This window comes from Phalacrocorax carbo, unplaced genomic scaffold, assembly GCF_963921805.1.
Source record: "Phalacrocorax carbo unplaced genomic scaffold, bPhaCar2.1 SCAFFOLD_223, whole genome shotgun sequence".
Taxonomy (NCBI): Eukaryota; Metazoa; Chordata; class Aves; order Suliformes; family Phalacrocoracidae; genus Phalacrocorax; species Phalacrocorax carbo.
The window spans coordinates 29809-56833 of NW_026990503.1; the positions used below are offsets into that span (position 1 = coordinate 29809).

The 27025-nt window shown below is 66.2% G+C and overlaps 2 protein-coding genes and 1 long non-coding RNA gene across 4 annotated transcripts; 1 reads left to right on the top strand and 2 right to left on the bottom strand.

The window, feature by feature from the left end:
* Positions 1 to 14276: 14276 nt before the first annotated feature.
* On the bottom strand, positions 14277 to 18096 carry LOC135311360 (lutropin subunit beta-like). Its single transcript, XM_064440503.1, has 3 exons — positions 17888 to 18096; positions 17182 to 17451; positions 14277 to 14533 (listed from the first exon to the last, which is right to left on the bottom strand). Exons 1-3 carry the CDS (start codon positions 17900 to 17902, stop codon positions 14297 to 14299), a joined length of 522 nt encoding a protein of 173 aa, XP_064296573.1. The 5' UTR covers positions 17903 to 18096; the 3' UTR covers positions 14277 to 14296.
* A 373-nt stretch (positions 18097 to 18469) lies between these two features.
* Positions 18470 to 23391, top strand: LOC135311357 (sarcoplasmic reticulum histidine-rich calcium-binding protein-like). 2 transcript variants are annotated; one of them, XM_064440500.1, is made up of 6 exons: positions 18470 to 19222; positions 19311 to 19385; positions 20370 to 20438; positions 20526 to 20580; positions 23060 to 23096; positions 23233 to 23391. In XM_064440500.1, the coding sequence occupies exons 1-6, from the start codon at positions 18497 to 18499 to the stop codon at positions 23267 to 23269; spliced, it is 999 nt and encodes a 332-aa protein (XP_064296570.1). In that variant the 5' UTR covers positions 18470 to 18496; the 3' UTR covers positions 23270 to 23391. The 2 variants fall into 2 exon arrangements, with proteins under 2 accessions (XP_064296570.1, XP_064296568.1); XM_064440498.1 differs by having other exon boundaries at positions 18470 to 19208; positions 19294 to 19385.
* A 2177-nt stretch (positions 23392 to 25568) lies between these two features.
* On the bottom strand, positions 25569 to 27019 carry LOC135311361 (uncharacterized). The gene is made up of 3 exons (XR_010371032.1): positions 26914 to 27019; positions 25853 to 25913; positions 25569 to 25596 (listed from the first exon to the last, which is right to left on the bottom strand). It is a non-coding gene; the product is annotated as an uncharacterized LOC135311361 (long non-coding RNA).
* Positions 27020 to 27025: the final 6 nt, after the last annotated feature.

Here is a 27025-nt window from a genome sequence, read left to right on the forward strand (position 1 = left end):
CCGCCAACCCCCAACACAACGCCACCAACTCCCAACCCAACACCACCAACCGCCAACCCAACACCACCAACCACCAACCCAACACCACCAACCCCCAACCCAGCGCCACCAACCCCCAACCCAACGCCACCAACCCCCAACCCAACGCCCCAACCCCCAACCCAACACCACCAACCCCCAACCCAACTCCACCAACCCCCAACCCAACTCCACCAACCACCAACCCAACGCCACCAACCCCCAACCCCAACACCACCAACCCCCAACCCAACACCACCAACCCCCAACCCAGCGCCACCAACCCCCAACCCAACGCCACCAACCCCCAACCCAACGCCCCAACCCCCAACCCAACACCACCAACCCCCAACCCAACTCCACCAACCCCCAACCCAACTCCACCAACCACCAACCCAACTCCACCAACCACCAACCCAACGCCACCAACCACCAACCCAACGCCACCAACCACCAACCCAACACCACCAACCCCCAACCCAACGCCACCAACCCCCAACCCAACTCCACCAACCCCCAACCCAACGCCCCAACCCCCAACCCAACACCACCAACCCCCAACCCAACGCCACCAACCCCCAACCCAACGCCACCAACCACCAACCCAACGCCACCAACCACCAACCCAACTCCACCAACCGCCAACCCAACTCCACCAACCACCAACCCAACACCACCAACCCCCAACCCAACGCCACCAACCCCCAACCCAACTCCACCAACCACCAACCCAACTCCACCAACCCCCAACCCAACGCCACCAACCCCCAACCCAACGCCCCAACCCCCAACCCAACACCACCAACCCCCAACCCAACGCCCCAACCCCCAACCCAACACCACCAACCCCCAACCCAACGCCACCAACCCTCAACCCAACTCCACCAACCACCAACCCAACGCCACCAACCCCCAACCCAACGCCACCAACCCCCAACCCAACTCCACCAACCCCCAACCCAACTCCACCAACCCCCAACCCAACGCCACCAACCCCCAACCCAACTCCACCAATCACCAACCCAACACCACCAACCCCCAACCCAACGCCACCAACCCCCAACCCAACGCCCCAACCCCCAACCGAACACCACCAACCCCCAACCCAACGCCCCAACCCCCAACCCAACACCACCAACCCCCAACCCAACGCCACCAACCCTCAACCCAACTCCACCAACCACCAACCCAACTCCACCAACCCCCAACCCAACGCCCCAACCACCAACCCAGCACCACCAACTACCAACCCAACACCACCAACCACCAACCCAACACCACCAACCACCAACCCAATGACCCCCACCCCCAACCCAACGCCACCAACTCCCAACCCAACGCCGCCAACCCCCAACACAACGCCACCAACTCCCAACCCAACACCACCAAACCCCAACCCAACTCCACCAACCCCCAACCCAACGCCCCAACCCCAAACCCAACACCACCAACCCCCAACCCAACGCTACCAACCCCAACCCAACGCCACCAACCCCCAACCCAACGCTACCAACCCCAACCCAACACCACCAACCCCCAACCCAACTCCACCAACCACCAACCCAACACCACCAACCCCCAACCCAACGCTACCAACCCCCAACCCAACGCCACCAACCCCCAACCCAACGCCCCAACCACCAACCCAACGCCCCAACCCCCAACCCAACGCCCCAACCACCAACCCAACGCCCCAACCCCCAACCCAACGCCCCAACCCCCAATCCAACGCCACCAACCACCAACCCAACGCCACCAACCACCAACCCAACGCCACCAACCCCAACCCAACGCCACCAACCCCCAACCCAACACTACCAACCACCAACCCAACGCCACCAACCCCCAACCCAACGCTACCAACCCCATCCCAACGCCCCAACCCCCAACCCAACGCCCCAACTCCACCAACCCAACCCCCCCAGACCTCCTAAACCACGTCCCCAAGCCCCACGTCTACCCGTCAGCTGCCCCCCCGCAGGCCTGGGGACTCCCCCACCGCTCCGGGCAGCCCGTTCCGACCCCGACCGCTCTCGGGTAAAGACATTTTCCCTGAAACCCAACCTAAACCTGCCCTGGCGCAGCTCGAGGCCGTTTCCCCTCGTCCCACCGCTTGTTCCTGGGGGACGAGACCGACCCCCCCCTCACTCCAGCCCCCTTCCAGGCCACCTGGGAAGAGCCGGACCCTTCGCCGTCCCCCTCCCACGGGGCGGATTTTCCCAGGGGACGCTGACGTGAAGCCGGTGGGACCAGGCGTGGATCCTGGTAACGGGGTTTCGGGGAGGCTCAGATGGCTTTTGGGGCGCGACTCACCCTGACCTTCATGGATTCATTTCTTGGGTGGGAAGGAGGGAGGGGAGAAGGTTTTATTTGGGGGTCTCCATGCTCGGACCTCAAAACCAGCCCCCTAATTTGTGCCGCGGCTCTTCCCGAGGGATGGAAGAAGCTCTTGCGTCATCGTGGAGGCACCGGGAGATACCTGAGCTTTCCAAGCGTATGTTGGGGTGTGTGGGGGGGGTGGGGCGTCTCTCCTGCCCACCCCCCCCCGAATTCCCCAGGGATCTCTCCTTTGGGATGGGGGAAGGACCCTGCCAAGGCCACAAAGAACGGCCATGACCGTCGCGGGAGAGTTTATCTCGGAGAACTTTGAATTTATTGCCTGTTCCAGTATATGAGGCAACGCGCCCCCCTCGGCAGAAAATAAAGATTTAAAATTAAAATTCGACTTAATTTAAAATTAATCTCCCCATGGGGCTTTTTTTTTTTGTGTGTGTGTCCTCCCCCCTCACTAAAAATGGCGCCAGGGTACCCAAAAAATGCTTTTTTCCCCTCAAATCTGTCATGATAGCAACAGAAACACCCACCGCCTGGTTGAGGACTTTGGATATCAGGAGCTACTGACACGTAAAGATCATCAAGGCCAAGGCGGCCTTTGCCCGGGCGTTACCAGGATGTTGGATTATTTTCCACTCCGGAACCTTCCGCTTTCCACCAGAGGATCTTAGAAGATCCTGGTAGGAAGGAACCATTAAGGATCACCAGGTCCAGCTCTCCAGGAGGAACCAAGAGCTGCAGAGATAACAAAAAAGATGAGTGAACAAGTGGTGTGGCAGTCCATGGAGCGCAGCGTGGACATTGAGATCACCAACAAAACCCATGATGTCACCTTCCACAGCCCCAGGTAAGGCTGGGAGGGGGGGCTCTGGGGGGTGGAAGGGACCCCAGGATCCAGGTGGAAGGTCCAAGTTGGACCATCTCCCCGTGGTGGGACCATCTCCCCATGGTGGGACCATCTCCCCGTGGTGGGACCATCTCCCTGTGGTGGGACCATCTCCCCGTGGTGGGACCACCTCCCCCTGGAGGGACCACCTCCTTGTGGTGGGACCACCTCCCTGTGGTGGGACCACCTCCCCGTGGTGGGACCATCTCCCCATGGTGGGACCATCTCCCCCTGGTGGGACCATCTCCCTGTGGTGGGACCACCTCCCCGTGGTGGGACCACCTCCCCGTGGTGGGACCACCTCCCCATGGTGGGACCACCTCCCCGTGGTGGGACCATCTCCATGTGGTGGGACCATCTCCCCGTGGTGGGACCATCTCCCTGTGGTGGGACCATCTCCCCATGGTGGGACCATCTCCCTGTGGTGGGACCACCTCCCCGTGGTGGGACCACCTCCCCGTGGTGGAAACATCTCCATGTGGTGGGACCATCTCCCTGTAGTGGGACCACCTCCCTGTGGTGGGACCATCTCCCCGTGGTGGGACCACCTCCCCATGGTGGGAGCACCTCCCTGTGGTGGGACCATCTCCCCCTGGTGGGACCATCTCCCTGTGGTGGGACCACCTCCCTGTGGTGGGACCACCTCCCCGTGGTGGGACCACCTCCCCGTGGTGGGACCACCTCCCCATGGTGGGACCACCTCCCTGTGGTAGGACCATCTCCCTGTGGTGGGACCATCTCCCCGCGGTGGGACAATCTCCCCGTGGTGGGACCACCTCCCTGTGGTGGGACCACCTCCCCGTGGTGGGACCACCTCCCCCTGGTGGGACCACCTCCCCGTGGTGGGACCATCTCCATGTGGTGGGACCATCTACCCGTGGTGGGACCACCTCCCCGTGGTGGGACCACCTCCCCGCGGTGGGACCATCTTCCCCTGGTGGGACAATCTCCCCATGGTGGGACCACCTCCCCGTGGTGGAACCATCTCCCCATGAGTGGGACCATCTCCCCGTGGTGGGACCATCTCCCCGTGGTGGGACCATCTCCCCCTGGTGGGACCACCTCCCTGTGGTGGGACCATCTCCCTATGAGTGGGACCATCTCCCCGTGGTGGAAAGATCTCCCCGTGGTGGGACCATCTCCCCCTGGTGGAACCACCTCCCTGTGGTGGGACCATCTCCCCATGAGTGGGACCATCTCCCCGTGGTGGAAACATCTCCCCGTAGTGGGACCATCTCCCCGCGGTGGGACCATCTCCCCGTGGTGGGACCATCTCCCCATGGTGGGACCACCTCCCCGTGGTGGGACCATCTCCCTGTGGTGGGACCAACTCCCCGTGGTGGGACCATGTCCCCGTGGTGGGACCATCTCCCCCTGGTGGGACCACCTCCCCGTGGTGGGACCACCTCCCTGTGGTGGGACCACCTCCCCGCGGTGGGACCATCTCCCTGTGGTGGGACCATCTCCCCGTGGTGGGACCATCTCCCCGTGGTGGGACCATCTCCCTGTGGTGGGACCATCTCCCCGTGGTGGGACCATCCCATTGTGGTGGGACAATCTCCCCGTGGTGGGACCATCTCCCCCTGGTGGGACAATCTCCCCATGGTGGGACCACCTCCCTGTGGTGGAACCATCTCCCCATGAGTGGGACCATCTCCCCGTGGTGGGACCACCTCCCTGTGGTGGGACCATCTCCCCATGAGTGGGACCATCTCCCCGTGGTGGAAACATCTCCCCGTGGTGGGACCATCTCCCCCTAGTGGGACCATCTCCCTGTGGTGGGACCATCTCCCCATGAGTGGGACCATCTCCCCGTGGTGGAAACATCTCCCCGTGGTGGGACCATCTCCCTGTGGTGGGACCACCTCCCCGTAGTGGGACCATCTCCCCATGGTGGGACCATCTCCCCGTGGTGGGACCATCTCCCCATGGTGGGACCACCTCCCCGCGGTGGGACCATCTCCCTGTGGTGGGACCACCTCCCCGTGGTGGGACCATGTCCCCCTGGTGGGACCATCTCCCCCTGGTGTGACCATCTCCCCGCGGTGGGACCATCTCCCTGTGGTGGGACCATCTCCCCGTGGTGGGACCATCTCCCCGTGGTGGGACCATCTCCCCCTGGTGGGACCATCTCCCCGTGGTGGGACCATCCCATTGTGGTGGGACCATCTCCCCGTGGCGGGACCATCTCCCCCTGGTGGGACAATCTCCCTGTGGTGGGACCATCTCCCCGTGGTGGGACCATCTCCCTGTGGTGGGACCATCTCCCTGTGGTGGGACCATCTCCCCGTGGTGGAACCATCTCCCCCTGGTGGGAACATCTCCCCATGGTGGAACCATCTCCCCGTGGTGGGACCATCTCCCTGTGGTGGGACCATCTCCCCGTGGTGGAACCATCTCCCCCTGGTGGGACCATCTCCCCCTGGTGGGACCATTCCCTGTGGTGGGACCATCTCCCCGTGGTGGGACCACCTCCCTGTGGTGGGATCATCTCCCCGCGGTGGGACCATCTCCCCCAGGTGGGACCATCTCCCCGTGGTGGGTCCATCTCCCTGTGGTGGGACCATCTCCCCGTGGTGGGACCATCTCCCCCTGGTGGGACCATCTCCCTGTGGTGGGACCATCTCCCCATGAGTGGGACCATCTCCCCATGAGTGGGACCACCTCCCTGTGGTGGGACTATCTCCCCGTGGTGGGATCATCTCCCCCTGGTGGGACCATCTCCCTGTGGTGGGACCATCTCCCTGTGGTGGGTCCATCTCCCCCTGGTGGGAACATCTCCCCGTGAGTGGGACCATCTCCCTGTGGTGGGACCATCTCCCTGTGGTGGGACTATCTCCCCGCGGTGGGAACATCTCCCCATGAGTGGGACCATCTCCCCGTGGTGGGTCCATCTCCCTGTGGTGGGACCATCTCCCCGTGGTGGGACCATCTCCATGTGGTGGGACCACTTCCCTGTGGTGGAACCATCTACCCCTGGTGGGACCATCTCCCCCTGGTAGGACCATCTCCCTGTGGTGAAACCAGCTCCCCGTGGTGGGACCATCCCCCCGTGGTGGGACCATCTCCCTGTGGTGGGACCATCTCCCCGTGGTGGAAACATCTCCCCATGAGTGGGACCATCTCCCTGTCGTGGGACCATCTCCCTGTGGTGGGAACATCTCCCCATGAGTGGGACCATCTCCCTGTGGTGGGACCATCTCCCCGTGGCGGGACCATCTCCCCGTGGTGGGAACATCTCCCCATGAGTGGGACCATCTCCCCCTGGTGGGAACATCTCCCCGTGGTGGGTCCATCTCCCCATGGTGGGACCATCTCCATGTGGTGGGACCATCTCCCCCTGGTGGGAACATCTCCCCATGAGTGGGACCATCTCCCTGTGGTGGGACCACCTCCCCGTAGTGGGACCATCTCCCCCTGGTGGGAACATCTCCCCATGAGTGGGACCATCTCCCTGTGGTGGGTCCATCTCCCCGCGGTGGGACCATCTCCCTGTGGTGGGAACATCTCCCCCTGGTGGGACCATCTTTTCATGGTGGGACCATCTCCCCCTGGTGGAAACATCTCCCCGTGGTGGGACCATCTCCCTGTGGTGGGACCATCTCCCCCTGGTGGGAACATCTCCCCATGAGTGGGACCATATCCCTGTGGTGGGACCATCTCCCCCTGGTGGGAACATCTCCCCATGAGTGGGACCATATCCCTGTGGTGGGACCATCTCCCCCTGGTGGGAACATCTCCCCATGAGTGGGACCATCTCCCTGTGGTGGGACCATCTCCCTGTGGTGGGACCATCTCCCCATGAGTGGAACCATCTCCCCATTGTGGGTCCATCTCCCCATGGTGGGACCATCTCCCTGTGGTAGGTCCATCTCCCCATGGTGGAACCATCTCCCCCTGGTGGGACCACCTCCCCGTGGTGGGACCATCTCCCCGTGGTGGGACTATCTCCCCATGGTGGGACATTCTCCCTATGGTGGGACCATCTCCCCATGAGTGGGACCATCTCCCCATGGTGGGACCATCTCCCCCTGGTGGGACCATCTCCCCATGGTGGGACAATCTCCCTGTGGTGGGACCATCTCCCCGTGGTGGGACAATCTCCCCGTGGTGGGACCATCTCCCAGTGGTGGGACCATCTCCCCATGGTGGGACCATCTCCCCGTGGTGGGACCATCTCCCCCTGGTGGGACCATCTCCCCGTGGTGGGACCATCTCCCCATGAGTGGGACCACTTCCCTGTGGTGGAACCATCTACCCCTGGTGGGACCATCTCCCCCTGGTAGGACCATCTCCCTGTGGTGAAACCAGCTCCCCGTGGTGGGACCATCCCCCCGTGGTGGGACCATCTCCCTGTGGTGGGACCATCTCCCCGTGGTGGAAACATCTCCCCATGAGTGGGACCATCTCCCTGTCGTGGGACCATCTCCCTGTGGTGGGAACATCTCCCCATGAGTGGGACCATCTCCCTGTGGTGGGACCATCTCCCCGTGGCGGGACCATCTCCCCGTGGTGGGAACATCTCCCCATGAGTGGGACCATCTCCCCCTGGTGGGAACATCTCCCCGTGGTGGGTCCATCTCCCCATGGTGGGACCATCTCCATGTGGTGGGACCATCTCCCCCTGGTGGGAACATCTCCCCATGAGTGGGACCATCTCCCTGTGGTGGGACCACCTCCCCGTAGTGGGACCATCTCCCCCTGGTGGGAACATCTCCCCATGAGTGGGACCATCTCCCTGTGGTGGGTCCATCTCCCCGCGGTGGGACCATCTCCCTGTGGTGGGAACATCTCCCCCTGGTGGGACCATCTTTTCATGGTGGGACCATCTCCCCCTGGTGGAAACATCTCCCCGTGGTGGGACCATCTCCCTGTGGTGGGACCATCTCCCCCTGGTGGGAACATCTCCCCATGAGTGGGACCATATCCCTGTGGTGGGACCATCTCCCCCTGGTGGGAACATCTCCCCATGAGTGGGACCATATCCCTGTGGTGGGACCATCTCCCCCTGGTGGGAACATCTCCCCATGAGTGGGACCATCTCCCTGTGGTGGGACCATCTCCCTGTGGTGGGACCATCTCCCCATGAGTGGAACCATCTCCCCATTGTGGGTCCATCTCCCCATGGTGGGACCATCTCCCTGTGGTAGGTCCATCTCCCCATGGTGGAACCATCTCCCCCTGGTGGGACCACCTCCCCGTGGTGGGACCATCTCCCCGTGGTGGGACTATCTCCCCATGGTGGGACATTCTCCCTATGGTGGGACCATCTCCCCATGAGTGGGACCATCTCCCCATGGTGGGACCATCTCCCCCTGGTGGGACCATCTCCCCATGGTGGGACAATCTCCCTGTGGTGGGACCATCTCCCCGTGGTGGGACAATCTCCCCGTGGTGGGACCATCTCCCAGTGGTGGGACCATCTCCCCATGGTGGGACCATCTCCCCGTGGTGGGACCATCTCCCCCTGGTGGGACCATCTCCCCGTGGTGGGACCATCTCCCCATGAGTGGGACCATCTCCCCATGAGTGGAACCATCTCCCCGTGGTGGGTCCATCTCCCCATGAGTGGGACCATCTCCCTGTGGTGGGACCATCTCCCCATGGTGGGACCATCTCCCTGTGGTGGGACCATCTCCCTGTGGTGGGACCATCTCCCCGTGGTGGAACCATCTCCCCCTGGTGGGAACATCTCCCCGTGGTGGAACCATCTCCCTGTAGTGGGGCCATCTCCCCGTGGTGGGAACATCTCCCCGTGGTGGGACCATCTCCCCATGGTGGGACCATCTCCCCGTGGTGGGACCATCTCCCTGTGGTGGGACCATCTCCCCATGAGTGGGACCATCTCCCCGTGGTGGGACCATCTCCCTGTGGTGGGACCATCTCCCCCTGGTGGGACCATCTCCCCATGAGTGGGACCATCTCCCTCATGAGCCCCCATGGTCCCCATCCCCCCCCACCCCTGTTCTCCTTCCAGGAGCTACTGCTTCAGCGGCTACAGCTCCAAGCCGCCGTGTCCCAGGATCCCACCGGGTGCCACGGAGAGTTGCCAGTTCACCAACTCCATGCTCCGTTTCCGGGGGAGCGTGGGGCTCCTGGTCTACGAGGCGGACACCTTCACCTTGGCCATCCTCTTCTCCAACCCCTTCGACTACAACATTTTCTACATGGAGCTTGCCGTGGAGATCTCCATGGACAAAGCCCACCTCGGCAACTTGGAGACCATCTACCAGAGGATGTACAGAGGTGACCCCGCCAGCTCCAGCAACGAAACCATGCTCCACCGAGTCAAGCTGGGCGCGTGCCAGGAGCCCGTCATAGTCTCCGCCGGCCACGTGAGGGTCACGGCCACCATGTCCAACGCTGCCAAGTCCATCATCAGGGTCGTCGTGGAGAATCGAGAGGGTTCCACCGCCTAAATCTGGGTCCACCATGGGCCGGCGTCAAGGGATGGGCGTACCTCCTCCATGTTGATGTACCCACCAGGCAGAACCTTCTGCCCTCAATAAAGAGTTGGGCAAAGCCAACCCCGCGCCGTGTTGTCCTAAGATGGGAGAGGAAGGAGCACCAGTAGGGTGGAAGATGCTTCTTTTTGCTCCTCCCCCCCCTTTTTTAGCAGCTCGGAGGACGCCCCGTTGAGGGGTGAGGAAGAGGAGCGTGGTCTGAAGGTCCCGTGGAGACGGTTGGGTGGGTTGCGCCGCGCGTGGGGCTTGGGGGGCTCCAGTTCCTGGTGGAAACCTGCTCTCCTGAAGGAGACCTCTGGGGGTCTGAAGCCCAGCTGGGGTTTGGTTTTGCCCTTCCTCCGGCGGGAGGGCCCGGTGTGGGGCGCCGGCACCGTCCCGTTGGCCAACCTCTTCTCCAGCCCCTCGGACAACCGCGTTTTCACCACGGCGCTCGGGTCCCCACCATCTAGGTGGGCTCAGAAGATGGGACCCAGCCCGTGCCTGGCAGCTGGGGTCACCAAGGTTGGGGGGGGTCTCCAAGATTGGGGGTCCTCAGGAGTGCTTGAGGGGGTCTCCAAGGTTGGGGGTCTCCAAGGGTTGGGGTCTTCAAGGTTGGGGGTCTCCAAGGTTGGGGGTCTCCAAGGGTTGGGGTCTTCAAGGTTGGGGGTCATCAAGGCTGGGGGTCCCCAGGAGTGCTTCAAGGTTGGGGTCCTCAAGGTTGGGGGCCCCCAGGAGTGCTTGAGGGGGTCTTCAAGGTTGGGGGTCATCAAGGTTGGGGGCCCCCAGGAGTGCTTGAGGGGGTCTCCAAGGTTGGGGTTCCAAGGGTTGGGGTCTTCAAGGTTGGGGGTCATCAAGGCTGGGGGTCCCCAGGAGTGCTTGAGGGGGTCTCCAAGGTTGGGGTTCCAAGGGTTGGGGTCTTCAAGGTTGGGGGTCATCAAGGCTGGGGGCCCCCAGGAGTGCTTGAGGGGGTCTCCAAGGTTGGGGTTCCAAGGGTTGGGGGTCATCAAGGTTGGGGGTCATCAAGGCTGGGGGTCCCCAGGAATGCTTCAAGGTTGGGGTCTTCAAGGTTGGGGGTCATCAAGGCTGGGGGTCCCCAGGAGTGCTTCAAGGTTGGGGTCTTCAAGGTTGGGGGCCCCCAGGAATGCTTGAGGGGGGTCTCCAAGGTTGGGGTTCCAAGGGTTGAGGTCTCCAAGGTTGGGGGTCATCAAGTTTGGGGGTCCCCAGGAGTGCTTGAGGGGGTCTCCAAGGTTGGGGTTCCAAGGGTTGGGGGTCATCAAGGTTGGGGGTCATCAAGGCTGGGGGTCCCCAGGAATGCTTCAAGGTTGGGGTCTTCAAGGTTGGGGGTCATCAAGGCTGGGGGTCCCCAGGAGTGCTTCAAGGTTGGGGTCTTCAAGGTTGGGGGCCCCCAGGAATGCTTGAGGGGGGTCTCCAAGGTTGGGGTTCCAAGGGTTGGGGTCTCCAAGGTTGGGGGTCATCAAGTTTGGGGGTCCCCAGGAGTGCTTGAGGGGGTCTCCAAGGTTGGGGTTCCAAGGGTTGGGGGTCATCAAGGTTGGGGGTCATCAAGGCTGGGGGTCCCCAGGAATGCTTCAAGGTTGGGGTCTTCAAGGTTGGGGGTCATCAAGGCTGGGGGTCCCCAGGAGTGCTTCAAGGTTGGGGTCTTCAAGGTTGGGGGTCATCAAGGCTGGGGGTCCCCAGGAATGCTTCAAGGTTGGGGTCTTCAAGGTTGGGGGCCCCCAGGAGTGCTTGAGGGGGTCTCCAAGGTTGGGGTTCCAAGGGTTGGGGTCTCCAAGGTTGGGGGTCATCAAGGCTGGGGGCCCCAGGAGTGCTTCAGGGGGTCTCCAAGGTTGAGGTCTCCAAGGTTGGGGGTTCCCCAGGAGTGCTTGAGGGGGTCTCCAAGGTTGGGGTTCCAAGGGTTGGGGTCTTCAAGGTTGGGGATCATCAAGTTTGGGGGTCCCCAGGAGTGCTTGAGGGGGTCTCCAAGGTTGGGGTTCCAAGGGTTGGGGGTCATCAAGGCTGGGGGTCCCCAGGAATGCTTCATGGTTGGGGTCTTCAAGGTTGGGGGTCATCAAGGCTGGGGGTCCCCAGGAGTGCTTCATGGTTGGGGTCTTCAAGGTTGGGGGTCATCAAGGCTGGGGGTCCCCAGGAGTGCTTGAGGGGGTCTCCAAGGTTGGGGTTCCAAGGGTTGGGGTCTTCAAGGTTGGGGGTCATCAAGGTTGGGGGCCCCAGGGGTGCTTCAGGGGGTCTTCAAGGTTGAGGTCTCCAAGGTTGGGGTTCGAAGGGTTGGGGGTCTTCAAGGTTGGGGGTCTCCAAGGTTGGGGGTCCCCAGGAATGCTTCAAGGGGTTCCCCAAGGTCAGGGGTCCCCAACTTTTGGATCCTCATAGTGGGGGGTCTCCCAAGTTTGGGCGGGGGTCTTCAAGTTTGGGGGTCCACAAGAGTGCTTTAAGGGGTCCCCAAGGTTGGGGTCTTCAAGGTTTGGGGGGGTCTCCAAGGTTGGGGGTCCCCAAGGTTGGGGTTCAAAGGGTTGGGGTCTTCAAGGTTTGGGGGGGTCTTCAATGTTGGGGTCCCCAGGGTTGAGGTCCCCAAGGTTTGGGGGTCTTCAAGGCTGGGGGTTCTTAAGTTTGGGGGTCCCCAAAGTTTGGGGGTCTCCAAGGTTGGGGGTCTCCAAGAGTGTTTCAGAGGGTCTGTAAGCCTGGGGGTCCCTAAGGTTGGGGGTCCCCAAGGTTGGGGTTATCATGGAGTGGGGGGGGTTTCTCGAGGTTGGGGGTGGTCTCCAAGTTCGGGGACCCCCAGGAGTGTTCCAGGGGTTCCAAGGTTGAGGTCCCCCAGTTTGGGGGTCCCTAAGGTCAGTGGTCCCCAAAGTGTAGTTCCCCAAGGTCGGGGGTCTTCAAGATTGGGGCCCCTCAAGGTTGGGGGCCCTCAAGGTTGGGGGTCCCCAGGAGTGTTTTGGTAGGTCCCAAGGTTGGGGGTCCACAAGGTTGGGGGTCCTCAAGGTTGGGGGTCCACAAGGTTGGGGGTCCCCAAGGTCAGGGGTCCCCAGGAGGGTTACAGAGGATCCCCAAGGTCGGGGGTCCTCAAGTTCTGGGGGTCCTCAAGGTTGGGTTCTTCAAGAACTAGGGGTCCCCAAGATCTGGGGGTTCTTAAGGTTGGGGGGTCCCAAAGGTTGGGGGGTCCCCAAGGTTGGGGGGTCCCCAAGATCCAGGGGTCCTCAAGGTTGGGGGGGTCCTCAAGGTTGGTGGGTCCGCAAGATCTGGGGGTCCTCAAGGTTGGGGGGTCCTCAAGGATGGGGGGTCCGCAAGATCTGGGGGTCCTCAAGGTTGGGGGGTCCTCAAGGTTGGGGGGGTCCTCAAGGTTGGGGGGTCCGCAAGATCTGGGGGTCCCCAAGGTTGGGGGGTCCTCAAGGTTGGTGGGTCCGCAAGATCTGGGGGTCCTCAAGGTTGGGGGGTCCTCAAGGTTGGGGGGTCCGCAAGATCTGGGGGTCCCCAAGGTTGTGGGGTCCGCAAGGTTGTGGGGTCCTCAAGGTTGGGGGGGTCCTCAAGGTTGGGGGGGTCCGCAAGATCTGGGGGTCCCCAAGGTTGGGGGGTCCTCAAGGTTGGGGGGTCCCCAAGACCTGGGGGTCCCCAAGGTTGGGGGGTCCTCAAGGTTGGGGGGTCCCCAAGATCTGGGGCTCCTCAAGGTTGGGGGGTCCTCAAGGTTGTGGGGTCCTCAAGGTTGGGGGGGTGCTCAAGGTTGGGGGGTCCGCAAGATCTGGGGGTCCTCAAGGTTGGGGGGGTCCCCAAGATCTGGGGGTCTTAAGGTTGGGGGGTCCTCAAGGTTGGGGTGGTTCTCAAGATCTGGGGGTCCCCAAGATACGGGGGTCCTCAAGGTTGTGGGGTCCTCAAGGTTTGGGGGTCCCCAAGGTTGGGGGGGTCCTCAAGATCTGGGGGTCCCCAAGGTTGGGGGGGTCCTCAAGATTGGGGCCCCTCAAGGTTGGGGGGTCCTCAAGGTTGGGGGGTCCTCAAGGTTGGGGGGGTCCCCAAGATCTGGGGGTCTTAAGGTTGGGGGGTCCTCAAGGTTGGGGGGTCCCCAAGATCTGGGGGTCCTCAAGGTTGGGGGGGTCCTCAAGGTTGGGGGGTCCTCAAGATCTGGGGGTCCTCAAGGTTGGGGGGGTCCTCAAGGTTGGGGGGTCCGCAAGATCTGTGGGTCCCCAAGGTTGGGGGGGTACTCAAGGTTGGGGGGGTCCTCAAGGTTAGGGGGGTCCTCAAGGTTCGGGGGTCCTCAAGATCTGGGCGTCCCCAAGGTTGGGGGGGTCCTCAAGGTTGGGGGGTCCTCAAGATCTGGGGGTCCCCAAGGTTGGGGGGGTCCTCAAGGTTGGGGGGTCCCCAAGATCTGGGTGTTCTCATGGTTGGGAGTCCTCAAGGTTGGGGGGGTCCCCAAGATCTGGGGGGTCTTAAGGTTGGGGGATCCTCAAGGTTGTGGGGTCCCCAAGGTTGGGGGGGTCCTCAAGGTTGGGGGGTCCTCAAGGTCAGGGGTCCCCAGGAGTGTTTCAGAGGGTCCCCAAGGTTGGAGATCCCCAGGTTTGGGGGTGCCCCCCCCCAAGAAAGCCCAGAGACGCCGCCCAGAGGTGTCGGGGTGCCTTTATTGCCCCCCGAAGCCCCCCGGGGCGCCGCAGAAGGCGGGGCCCAGCCCGGCCACGGTGCAGTCGGCCGTGGCCATGGGGCAGCGGCCGCAGCGGCAGCCAAGGGCCACGGGGACGGCGACGCCGGGGTCGATCCCGGGGGGGCAGCCCCCCAACACCCACCGCTCGTAGCGCACCCCGAAATAGGTGCAGGCTGCTTGAGACGGGGTGCCCAGGGGGCTGCGGTACACCGGCTCCTGGGGGGGGGGAGGGGGTGGGGTGACCTCGGGACCCCCCCCCGGACCCCAATAACCCCCCGCACCCCAATAACCCCCCGCACCCCAATAACCCTCATGCACCCCAATAACCCCCCGCACCCCAATAACCCCCAGCACCCCAATAACCCCCCCGCACCCCAATAACTCCCCTGCACCCCAATAACCCCCCGCACCCCGATAACCCCCCCGCACCCCAATAACCCCCCGCACCCCAATAACTCCCCGCACCCCAATAACCCCCAGCACCCCAATAACTCCCCCGCACCCCAATAACTCCCCCGCACCCCAATAACCCCCAACACCCCAATAACCCCCAGCACCCCAATAACCCTCCCGCACCCCAATAACCCCCCGCACCCCAATAACCCCCAGCACCCCAATAACCCCCCCGCACCCCAATAACTCCCCTGCACCCCAATAACCCCCCGCACCCCGATAACCCCCAGCACCCCAATAAACCCCCCGCACCCCAATAACCCCCGCACCCCAATAACCCCCCGCACCCCAATAACCTCCCACACCCCAATAGCCCCCCAGCACCCCAATAACCCCCCGCACCCCAATAACCCTCCCGCACCCCAATAACCCCCCGCACCCCAATAACCCCCCTGCACCCCAATAACCCCCGCACCCCAATAACTCCCCCGCACCCCAATAACCCTCATGCACCCCAATAACCCCCGCACCCCAATAACTCCCCCGCACCCCAATAACCCCCAGCACCCCAATACCCCCCCGCACCCCAATAACTCCCCGCACCCCAATAACCCCCCGCACCCCGATAATCCCCCGCACCCCAATAACCCCCTGCACCCCAATAACCCTCCTGCACCCCAATAACCCCCCGCACCCCAATAACTCCCCCGCACCCCAATACCCCCCCGCACCCCAATAACTCCCCCGCACCCCAATAAACCCTCCGCACCCCAATAACCCCCCGCACCCCAATAACCCTCCCGCACCCCAATACCCCCCCGCACCCCAATAACTCCCCCGCACCCCAATAAACCCCCCGCACCCCAATAACCCTCCCGCACCCCAATAACCCCCCGCACCCCAATAACTCCCCCGCACCCCAATAAACCCTCCGCACCCCAATAACCCCCCGCACCCCAATAACCCTCCCGCACCCCAATAACCCCCCGCACCCCAATAACCCCCAGCACCCCAATAACCCCCAGCACCCCAATAAACCTCCTGCACCCCAATAACCCCCCGCACCCCAATAACCCCCCGCACCCCAATAACCTCCCGCACCCCAATAACCCCCCCGCACCCCAATAACCCCCAGCACTCCAATAACCCCCCGCACCCCAATAACCCTCCGCACCCCAATAACCCCCCGCACCCCAATAACTCCCCTGCACCCCAATAACCCTCCGCACCCCAATAACCTCCCGCACCCCAATAACCCTCATGCACCCCAATAACCTCCCGCACCCCAATAACCCCCCCGCACCCCAATAACCCTCCGCACCCCAATAACCCCCCCGCACCCCAATAACCCCCCGCACCCCCAAACCCTCCATGGCCCCCCACATCCCCCCACCCCCCAAATCCTTCAACAGCCCCCCCCAAGTCTCCACAGCCTTTCTTACCCCCATGTCCCCCCACACCCCGTCCCCCAAAGTCCCCCCAGCCCCCCATGTCCCCCCCAACCCCCGTCCCCCAAAGTCCCCCCCAGCCCCCCATGTCCCCCCCAACCCCCCGTCCCTCAAAGTCCCCCCAGCACCCCCAGTCCCCTCACGCCCCCCCCAGCCCCCCAAGTCCCCACAGCCTTCCTTAGCCCCATGTCCCCCCACCCCCCATCTCCCCAGAGCCCCCCAAGTCCCCCCACACCTCCCCATCCCCCCAGAGCACCCCCACGCCCCCCCATGGCCCCCCATCCTTCCTTATCTCTGTGTCCTCCCAAACCCCCCACATCCCCCCGTCCCCCCAAGTCCTCCTGCAGCCCCCCAAGTCCTCCCTCAGCCCCCCCAAGTCCCCCCACGACCTCCAGCCCCCCGAGCCCCCCAAGTCCCACCATGTCCCCACAGCCTTCCTTATCCCCACGACCCCCAAACCCCCCACACACCCCCACATCCCCCGTCCCCCCAAGTCCTCCCACAGCCCCCCCAAGTCTCCCCACAACCTCCAGCCCCCTGAGCCCCCCAAGTCCCCCCACAACCCCCAGCCCCCCACAACCCCCCAAATCCCCCCACATCCCCACATTCTTCCTTATCCCCACGACCCCCAAATCCCCCACATCCCCCCCACACACCCCCACATCCCCCCGTCCCCCCAAGTCCTCCCGCAGCCCCCCCAAGTCTCCCCACAACCTCCAGCCCCCTGAGCCCCCCAAGTCCCCCCACAACCCCCCAAATCACCCAACGTCCCCACATCCTTCCTTATCCCCACGACCCCCAAACCCCCCACATCCCCCCACGTCCCCCCATGTCCCCACCTTCTCCCACACCCCCCCACATCCCCCCACATCCCCCCGAGCCCCCCAAGTCCCCCCATGTCCCCACATCCTTCCTTATCCCCACGACCCCCAAACCCCCCATAATCCCACATATCCCCCCATGTCCCCACCCCCCCCAGACCCCCAGACCCCCAGACCCACCCCAGACCCCCAGCCCCCCTACCCGGGTGCGGCAGTAGCCCCCACAAGCCGTGGTGGTCACGGCCAGGCACTGGGGACACTCGTCCTTCTCCACGGCCACCGTCACGTTAATGGGGCGACACGGGGGGCGGCCCGGCCCCCCCCCAGCCATGGGGCTCCCCACAACCATGGGGCCCCCCACAACCATGGGGCTCCCCACGGCCATGGGGTCCCCCGCCGCTATGGGACCCCCCAAGGCTATGGGGGTCCCCAAGGCCATGGGGGTCCCCATCAGTGTCACCAGCACCAAGACCTTTGGGGGGGGGGAATGTGGGGCAGCTCAGGAGGGGCTCCCCATGGCCTCCTCCTGCCCCATGGTGGTGGGGTGGGGAGTGTCCCCATGACTCCTCCTGCCCCACAGCTGTCCCATGGCCCCATAAATCCCCCACGACTGTGTGGGTCCCCCCCGCCCCACAGCTGCCCCACAGCTGCCCCATGGAGAGGGGAAGGTCCCCATGCCCCCCCACCCCATAGCTGCCCCACAGTGGGGTTCCCCAAGGCCTCCTCCTGTCCCACAGCTGCCCCACAGCGGGGGTGTCCCCATGGCCCCCACCCTGCCCCACAGCTGCCGCATGGAGAGGGGAAGGTCCCCATGCCCCCCCACCCCATAGCTGCCCCACAGCGGGGGTGTCCCCATGGCCCCCACCCTGCCCCACTTCCCAGCCCCACATCTCCCCTCGCTCGCTCACCTGTGCCCCCCCCATGCTGCCGTGGGGCCGCCACCTCTTGTTTGGGGGGGGGTGGGGGGTCCCCTTTATCCCCCACCCCCACCCCCGGCTGCCCCCCACCCCAAGGCTGCCTGGGGGAGGGGGACAAGGCCACAAAGGCGGGGACACCCCCCCCACCCCCCCCCCAATATCCTTCACGCCCCCGTGTGTCCCTGGGTCCCCCCGTGGGTGGGGGAGGGGTCAGGGTGCTCCCCACCCCCCACCCCCCACCCAGGCGTCCGGGTATCCCATAACCCCCTGCGGCAGCGCATGACACCCCCCCCCCGCCCTATTTATAGCCCTTTGTGGGGGGGGGGGAGGGTGTCTAATTTCTTCCCCTCCCCCCCCCCGCTGCATTGCACTTGGGGGGCTGACCCCTAAGTGTGGGGCGAATAGATTTTATTGAGGGGGGGTTGGGGAGCCAGGGGTGGGGGTGGGCTGCAAAGCGGACCCAGGTGTTCCCCCCCCCCCCCCCCAAAAAAAAGTAATTAAATAATAAAAGGGTGTATTTATAGCAGGGGTGGGGGAGGGGCGGGGTGGGGGAGGGGCGGGGGGCAGCTGGGGCCGTCGCTCAGAGCCGCCGCCGCCGCCATGGCCCGATCCTGGCTCGTGGGGTTGTTCCTGGGGTTGTTGTTGGTCCGGGGCCCCCCCGGGGGGGAAGGGGGGACCCCCGGGGGTCGCCGTGACGACGAAGAGCGTCCCCATCACCGTGGCGACGAAGGGCGTCCCCGTTGCCATGGCGACGAAGGGCATCCCCGTCACCATGGCGACGGGGGAGGGGGACCCCGGGTTGGTTGTGGCGGAGGGGAGGGCGATCAGGGCGGCGACGGTCGCCATGGCGACGAGGAAGAGCATCATCATCATCATCATGACGATGGGGATCCCCACGGCCATCGCCATGGTGACGGGGAACCCCCTCACCATCATCTTCATCACCTTGACGATGGCCGTGGCGACGAGGAAGCCCACCACCGCCATCATCATCATCATCATCGTCACCACGACCCCGCCGGCCATCGCCACGGCGACGAGGAAGGCCCCGCCAACGAGGAGGAGGAAGGTCACCGGCCCCGTGGCCGTGATGACGATGATGATGATGAAGGTCACTGGCCCCATCACCGTGACGACGGCGAAGGTCACGCTGAGGACCCCCGCCATCGCCACGGCGACGAAGGCCGTCGCCATGGCGACCACCCCCACGGCCTTGGTGACCCCCCCAGCTCCGAAGAGGAGGATGAGGATGATGATGATGATGATGAGGAGGAAGAGGATGGTGACGAGAATAGCTCTGAGGAGGATGAAGGTGGGTGGGCTGGGGTGGGGGGGACCCAGACATCCGGGTCGGGGGGACCCCTCTGTTTGGGGTGACCCCCCCCCCCCCATTGCAGGGAGCGAGGAGGAGGAGGAGGAGGAGGAAGAGGATGAGGCCGAAGGGCGATACCAGCCTGGCTCCATCTGCCGCTACTGCACCTTCTGCAAGGTACCTGGGGGGGGGGGGGGGGGCACAGGGGAGGGGGCGACACCCCCGTGGGGACACCCCGACCCCCACCCGGGGGGACCCCCTGGGGACCCCCCCCCGACCCCTCTTGGGGACATCCTCGACCCCTTTTGGGGAGGGGGGGGCACCCTTTGGGGACCCCCCCGTTGGGTCTCCCAACCCCCCCCTGGGGACGGGGACCCCCCTGGACCCCCCCGGGGACAGGGACACCCTTTGGGGACCCCCCTCACTACCCCCTTGGGGACCCCCCTGGGGACAGGGATCCCCTGGGACCCCCTGGGGACCCCACTTGGGGACAGGGACCCCTTGGGGACCCCCCCTTGAGGACAGGGAGCTCTTGGGGACCCCCTTGGGACCCCTTTGGGGACAGGGTCACCCTGGGGACCCCCTGGGGACCCCCCCTTGGGGACAGGGACCCCCTCTTGGGGACAGACACCCCTTGGGGACCCCCTGGGGACCCCCCCTTGGGGACAGGCACCCCCTTTGGGACACCTTTGGGGACAGGGTCACCCTGGGGACCCCCCCTTGGGGACAGGGACCCCTTGGGGACCCACTGGGGACCACCTGGGGGCCCCCCTTTGGGGACAGGCACCCCCTTTGGGACACCTTTGGGGACAGGGACCCCTTGGGGACCCACTGGGGACCCCCTGGGGACCCCCCCCTTGGGGACAGGGACCCCCTTTGGGACACCTTTGGGGACAGGGACCCCCCAGGGACCCCCTTGGGACCCCCCCTTGGGGACAGGGACCCCTTGGGGACCCACTGGGGGCCCCCCTTTGGGGACAGGGACCCCCCGGGGACCCCCTTGGGACCCCCCCTTGGGGACAGGGACCCTTTGGGGACCCCTTTGGGACCCCTTTGGGGACAGGGTCACCCTGGGGACACCCTGGGGACCCCCCCCTTGGGGACAGGGACCCCTGGGGGGGGAGGGGACCCCCACGCCCCCCCCGACCCCCCCATTTCCAGCACTGCCAGGTCTGCGCCCGCTGTCCCTGCGCCGAGGGTGACACCGGTGACCACTGTCCCCACTGCCAGGTACCCCCCCCCGTGACCCCCCCGTGACCCCGTGACCCCTGTGACCCCCCGTGACCCCTGTGACCTTTGTGACACCCCCCCCCCCAGGGGTGCCAGTTCTGCTACCTGTGTCCCCTGCTGTGTGACACGGCCTGCCAGCCCGGTGAGACCCCCACGGCCCCCCCCAATCCCCCCGAGACCCCCTGGACACCCCCAAACCTCTGAGACCCCCACGGCCCCCCCCAATCCCCCCGAGACCCCCTGGACACCCCCAAACCTCTGAGACCCCCACGGCCCCCCACAATCCCCCCGAGACCCCCTGGACACCCCCAAACCTCTGAGACCCCCACGGCCCCCCCCAATCCCCCCGAGACCCCCCACGGCCCCCCCAATCCCCCCGAGAGCCCCACGGCCCCCCCCAATCCCACCGAGACCACCCACGGCCCCCCCAAATCCCCCCGAGAGCCCCACGGCCCCCCCCAATCCCCCCGAGACCCCCACAGCCCCCCCAATCCCCCGAGAGCCCCACGGCCCCCCCAAATCCCCCCGAGACCCCCACAGCCCCCCCAAATCCCCCCGAGACCCCCACGGCCCCCCCAAATCCCCCCGAGACCCCCACAGCCCCCCCCAAATCCCCCCGAGACCCCCACAGCCCCCCCAAATCCCCCGAGAGCCCCACGGCCCCCCCCAAATCCCCCCGAGACCCCCACAGCCCCCCCAATCCCCCCGAGAGCCCCACGGCCCCCCCAAATCCCCCCGAGACCCCCACAGCCCCCCCAAATCCCCCCGAGAGCCCCACGGCCCCCCCCAAATCCCCCCGAGACCCCCACAGTCCCCCCAAATCCCCCCGAGAGCCCCACGGCCCCCCCAATCCCCCCGAGACCCCCACGGCCCCCCCAAATCCCCCGAGACCCCCACAGCCCCCCCATATCCCCCCGAGAGCCCCACGGCCCCCCCCAATCCCCCCGAGACCCCCACGGCCCCCCCCCAATCCCCCCGAGACCCCCCACGGCCCCCCAATCCCCCCGAGAGCCCCACGGCCCCCCCCAGTCCCCCCGAGACCCCCCACGGCCCCCCCAATCCCCCCGAGACCCCCCACGGCCCCCCCAATCCCCCCGAGAGCCCCACGGCCCCCCCCAATCCCCCGAGAGCCCCCTGGACACCCCCAAACCTCTGAGACCCCCACGGCCCCCCCCAATCCCCCCGAGAGCCCCACGGCCCCCCCAAATCCCTCCGAGACCCCCCACGGCCCCCCCAATCCCCCGAGAGCCCCACGGCCCCCCCCAAGTCCCCCCGAGACCCCCCACGGCCCCCCCAATCCCCCCGAGAGCCCCACGGCCCCCCCCAATCCCCCGAGAGCCCCCTGGACACCCCCAAACCTCTGAGACCCCCACGGCCCCCCCCAATCCCCCCGAGAGCCCCACGGCCCCCCCAATCCCCCGAGAGCCCCCTGGACACCCCCAAACCTCTGAGACCCCCACGGCCCCCCCCAATCCCCCGTGAGCCCCCTGGACACCCCCAAACCTCTGAGACCCCCACGGCACCCCCAAATCCCCCCGAGACCCCCACGGCCCCCCCCAATCCCCCGTGAGCCCCCTGACACCCCCAAACCTCTGAGACCCCCACGGCACCCCCAAATCCCCCCGAGACCCCCACGGCCCCCCCCAATCCCCCGAGAGCCCCCTGACACCCCCAAACCTCTGAGACCCCCACGGCACCCCAAATCCCCCGAGACCCCACGGCCCCCCCCAATCCCCCGAGAGCCCCCTGGACACCCCCAAACCTCTGAGACCCCCACGGCCCCCCCCAATCCCCCGAGACCCCCCTGTGACCCCCCCAAATCCCCCGAGAGCCCCCTGGACCCCCTAAATACCCCCGACACCCACCACAGCCCCCCCAAATCCCCCGAGACCCCCACGGCCCCCCCCAATCCCCTGAGACGCCCGTGGACCCCCCAAATCCCCTGAGACCCCCCCTGTGACCCCCCCAAAATCCCCCCGAGAACCTCCTGCACCCCCCTGAGCCCCCCCAACCCTCAGAGTCCCCCCCAAAATCCCCCCAAGCCACCCCACCCACAGCCCCCCCAAATCCCCCAGAGACCCCCCCGACACCCCCAGACCCCCAGAGGCCCCCCAACAATCCTCAGCCCCCCAAATCTCCCAAGACCCCCCCACAGCCCCCCCAAATCCCCCAAGAGACCCCCCGACACCCCCAGACCCCCAGAGACCCCCCAACAATCCTCAGCCCCCCCAAATCTCCCAAGACCCCCCCACAGCCCCCCCAAATCCCCCTGAACCCCCCCAGACCCCCAGAGCCCCCCAACAACCCCAAGCCCCCCCAAATCCCCTTGAGACCCCCTAAACACCCCCCTGAGCCCCCCCCTCGATACAGAGACCCCCCCCAAAGACCCCAACCCCCCAATCCCCCCCCACGGCCCCCCCAAATCCCTCTGAGCACCCCCAAACCCCCTCTTGAGCCCCCCCCACCCCCAGAGGCCCCCCTTCAAATCCCCCCCAGCCCCCCCCCAATCACCCCCAGCCCCTTGGGGGGGGGATCCACGGCCCCCCCGACCCCCCCCAATCACCCCCAGCCCCTTGGGGGGGGGTCTACGACCCCCCCAGACCCCCCCCCTTTCCTTTCAGGGAGCCTCGTGGATGAGCTCTCGGGGGCTTTGCTCCAGTAAGTGCCCCCCAAATTTGGGGGTTGGGGGGGGGCAACACCCCCCCATATCACCCTGACCCCCCCCCAATTGTTTATAGGGGGGTGGGCGACCCCCCCCCCCCCCCCAATTTAACCCGCTCCCCCCCCCCCCCAGGTCGCTCGCGAGCTTCTTTGAGGCACCAGAGGCCTGAGTGGATTTTGGGGGGGGGGCCTGGGGGGGGCCCCCCCTTTGCTGCGCACCCCCCACCTCCCCCCCCCCCACCCTTGTGCCCCCCCGAGGGGGGGGGGTTGGAAATAAAAGGCCTGAAATGCTTGTGGTGGTATTTGGGGGGGGGCTAAGGGGGATTTGGGGGGCTGGGGGGTTAATTGGGGGGGTCCGGGGGGGGCTACAGGGATTTGGGGGGGGCTGTGGGGTTAATTGGGGGGGTCCGGGGGGGGGGTTACAGGGATTTGGGGGGGGCTGTGGGGTTAATTGGGGGGGTCCGGGGGGGGGTTACAGGGATTTGGGGGGGGCTGTGGGGTTAATTGGGGGGGTCCGGGGGGGGCTACAGGGATTTGGGGGGGGCTGTGGGGTTAATTGGGGGGGTCTGGGGGGGTTACAGGGATTTGGGGGGGCTGTGGGGTTAATTGGGGGGGTCCTGGGGGGGCTACAGGGATTTGGGGGGGGCTTTGGGGTTAATTGGGGGGGTCCGGGGGGGGTTACAGGGATTTGGGGGGGGCTGTGGGGTTAATTGGGGGGGTCCGGGGGGGGTTACAGGGATTTGGGGGGGGCTGTGGGGTTAATTGGGGGGGTCCTGGGGGGGTTACAGGGATTTGGGGGGGGCTTTGGGGTTAATTGGGGGGGTCCTGGGGGGGCTACAGGGATTTGGGGGGGGCTGTGGGGTTAATTGGGGGGGTCCGGGGGGGTTACAGGGATTTGGGGGGGCTGTGGGGTTAATTGGGGGGGTCCTGGGGGGGCTACAGGGATTTGGGGGGGGCTGTGGGGTTAATTGGGGGGGTCTGGGGGGGGCTACAGGGATTTGGGGGGGCTGTGGGGTTAATTGGGGGGGTCCGGGGGGGGTTACAGGGATTTGGGGGGGGCTGTGGGGGTTAATTGGGGGGGTCCTGGGGGGGTTACAGGGATTTGGGGGGGGCTTTGGGGTTAATTGGGGGGGTCCGGGGGGTTACAGGGATTTGGGGGGGCTGTGGGGTTAATTGGGGGGGTCCTGGGGGGGCTACAGGGATTTGGGGGGGGCTGTGGGGTTAATTGGGGGGGTCCGGGGGGGGCTACAGGGATTTGGGGGGGGCTGTGGGGTTAATTGGGGGGGTCCTGGGGGGGCTACAGGGATTTGGGGGGGGCTGTGGGGTTAATTGGGGGGGTCCGGGGGGGGGCTACAGGGATTTGGGGGGGGCTGTGGGGTTAATTGGGGGGGGTCTGGGGGGGTTACAGGGATTTGGGGGGGGCTGTGGGGTTAATTGGGGGGGTCCGGGGGGGTTACAGGGATTTGGGGGGGGGCTGTGGGGTTAATTGGGGGGGTCCGGGGGGGTTACAGGGATTTGGGGGGGCTGTGGGGTTAATTGGGGGGGTCCGGGGGGGGCTACAGGGATTTGGGGGGGGCTGTGGGGTTAATTGGGGGGGTCTGGGGGGGGCTACAGGGATTTGGGGGGGCTGTGGGTTAATTGGGGGGGTCTGGGGGGGGCTACAGGGATTTGGGGGGGCTGTGGGGTTAATTGGGGGGGTCTGGGGGGGTTACAGGGATTTGGGGGGGGCTGTGGGGTTAATTGGGGGGGTCCTGGGGGGGTTACAGGGATTTGGGGGGGGCTGTGGGGTTAATTGGGGGGGTCCGGGGGGGTTACAGGGATTTGGGGGGGGCTGTGGGGTTAATTGGGGGGGTCCTGGGGGGGCTACAGGGATTTGGGGGGGGAGGGGGGTTAATTGGGGGGGTCCACGGGGGTTACAGGGATTTGGGGGGGGCTGTGGGGTTAATTGGGGGGGTCCGGGGGGGGTTACAGGGATTTGGGGGGGGCTGTGGGGTTAATTGGGGGGGTCCGGGGGGGTTACAGGGATTTGGGGGGGGGAGGGGGGGTCCTGGGGGGTATTTGGGGGGGGGGCGGGGGGCTGGGGGGTATTTGGGGGGGGGGGCGGGGGGGGGGCGCCACAAACCCACATCCTCAGCAATATTTTTTTCCCCCATTTTTTAATTTTTTCCATGCAAAACGCCCCCCCCGCCCCCCCCCAAGACGAGGGAATTAAAAAGGGGGGGGGTCGCTGCGGGGGAGGGGGGGGGGCAAGGCAGCGGGGGGGGGGGAGAGACCCCCAACATCCCCCCCCCCCCTTTTTTTAGCAGCAGAGCCGGAGCCACCCGGGGCTCGGCAATTGGGGGGGGGGGGCGGGGGGAGGCCCCCCCCCAAATACCCCCCCCCCCGCACACAGATGGGGGGGTGATTGGGGGGGGCTATTTGGGGGAGGGGGTGATTTGGGGAGGGGTCTATCCATCCCTCCCCCCCCCCCCCGGCTTCATCCATCACTTCAGGGCACCTGGGGGGGGGGGGGGGGAGGTGAAAATTAAGGGGGGGGGTCCCCAAAATAGGGACCCTTGAGCCCCCCCCCCCAAATTTTTCAGCCCCCCCCATCCAGTCCCTGTTGCACCTCCCCCCCCCCCCCCCCCGGGACTCCCCCCATAGCCTCCCCCTCCCCCATTTCTCAGGGGCGACCCCCCCCCCAAATCTCACCCACCTGAGCCCCCCCCCGCCCCCCAAGCCCCCCCCCCAGCCCCCCCCGCCCCCCCCCTCACCGCTAGCAGGAGTAGGTCCGCACCGACACCCCATCCCCCCTTTGGGGGGGCAGCGAGTTACCTGGGGGGGGGCACAGGGTCAGGACCCCCCCACCCCAGAGACCCCCCCCCATATCACCCTGCCTCCCCCAGAGACCCCCCCAGGACCCCCCCGGGACACCCCCCCCCCCACCCCAGCACCCTCAGGACCCCCCAACCCATCACCCCCATGGCACCCCCCAGCCCCTCCCTGGAGCCCCCCCCCAGGACCCCCCCCCCGCAGCCTCCCAAGGGACCCCATGAGCCCCCCCAGGACCCCCCCTAAGCGCCCCCCAGCCCCCCCCCAGCCCCTCCTGGGACTCCCCAGCCCCTTCCGTGACCCCCCCCCCCCAGCCCACCCAGGGACCCCCCAAACCACCTGCCAGGACCCCCCCCAGACCCCCAGGACCCCCCCGAGCCCCCCCCCCCAGGACCCCCCCAACTCCACCAGGACCCACCCCAGGACCCCCCCCCAGACCCCCATGACCCCCCCCCACCCACCCAGGACCCCCCTGGACTCCCCTAACCCCCCCCAGATCCCCCAGGACCCACCTTAGGACCCCCCCCCAGCCCCCCCATATCCTCCAGCCTTCCGCAGGACCCCCCCCCCGAGCCCCCCCGGACTCCCCCACGACCCCCCCAACTCCACCAGGACCCACCCCAGGACCCCCCAAGCCCCCCCATGAGCCCCCCCAACTCCACCAGGACCCACCCCAGGACCCCCCAAGCCCCCCCATGACCCCCCAACTCCACCAGGACCCACCCCAGGACCACCCCCAGACCCCCCATGACCCCCCCCGCCCACCCAGGACCCCCCAGGACTCCCCTAAGCCCCCCCCAAGCCCCCCCAAGGACCCACCTTAAGACCCCCCCCAGCCCCCCCATATCCTCCAGCCTTCCGCAGGACCCCCCCCCGACCTCCCATGACCCCCCCAAGCCCCCCCATGACCCCCCCGAGCCCCCCTGGACTCCCCCCACCACCCCCCAACTCCACCAGGACCCCCCCCCAGACCCCCAAGCCCCCCCCCCGGCCCCCCCCTCACCCTCGGGCTGGAGCTTGCGCAGCGGCAGGGCGGGGGTCCCCAGGGGGCCCCCCCGGAAGTTGGGGGGCAGCATCTCGGCGGCGTCGGGGCCCCCCCCCCGCAGCTCCTTCTC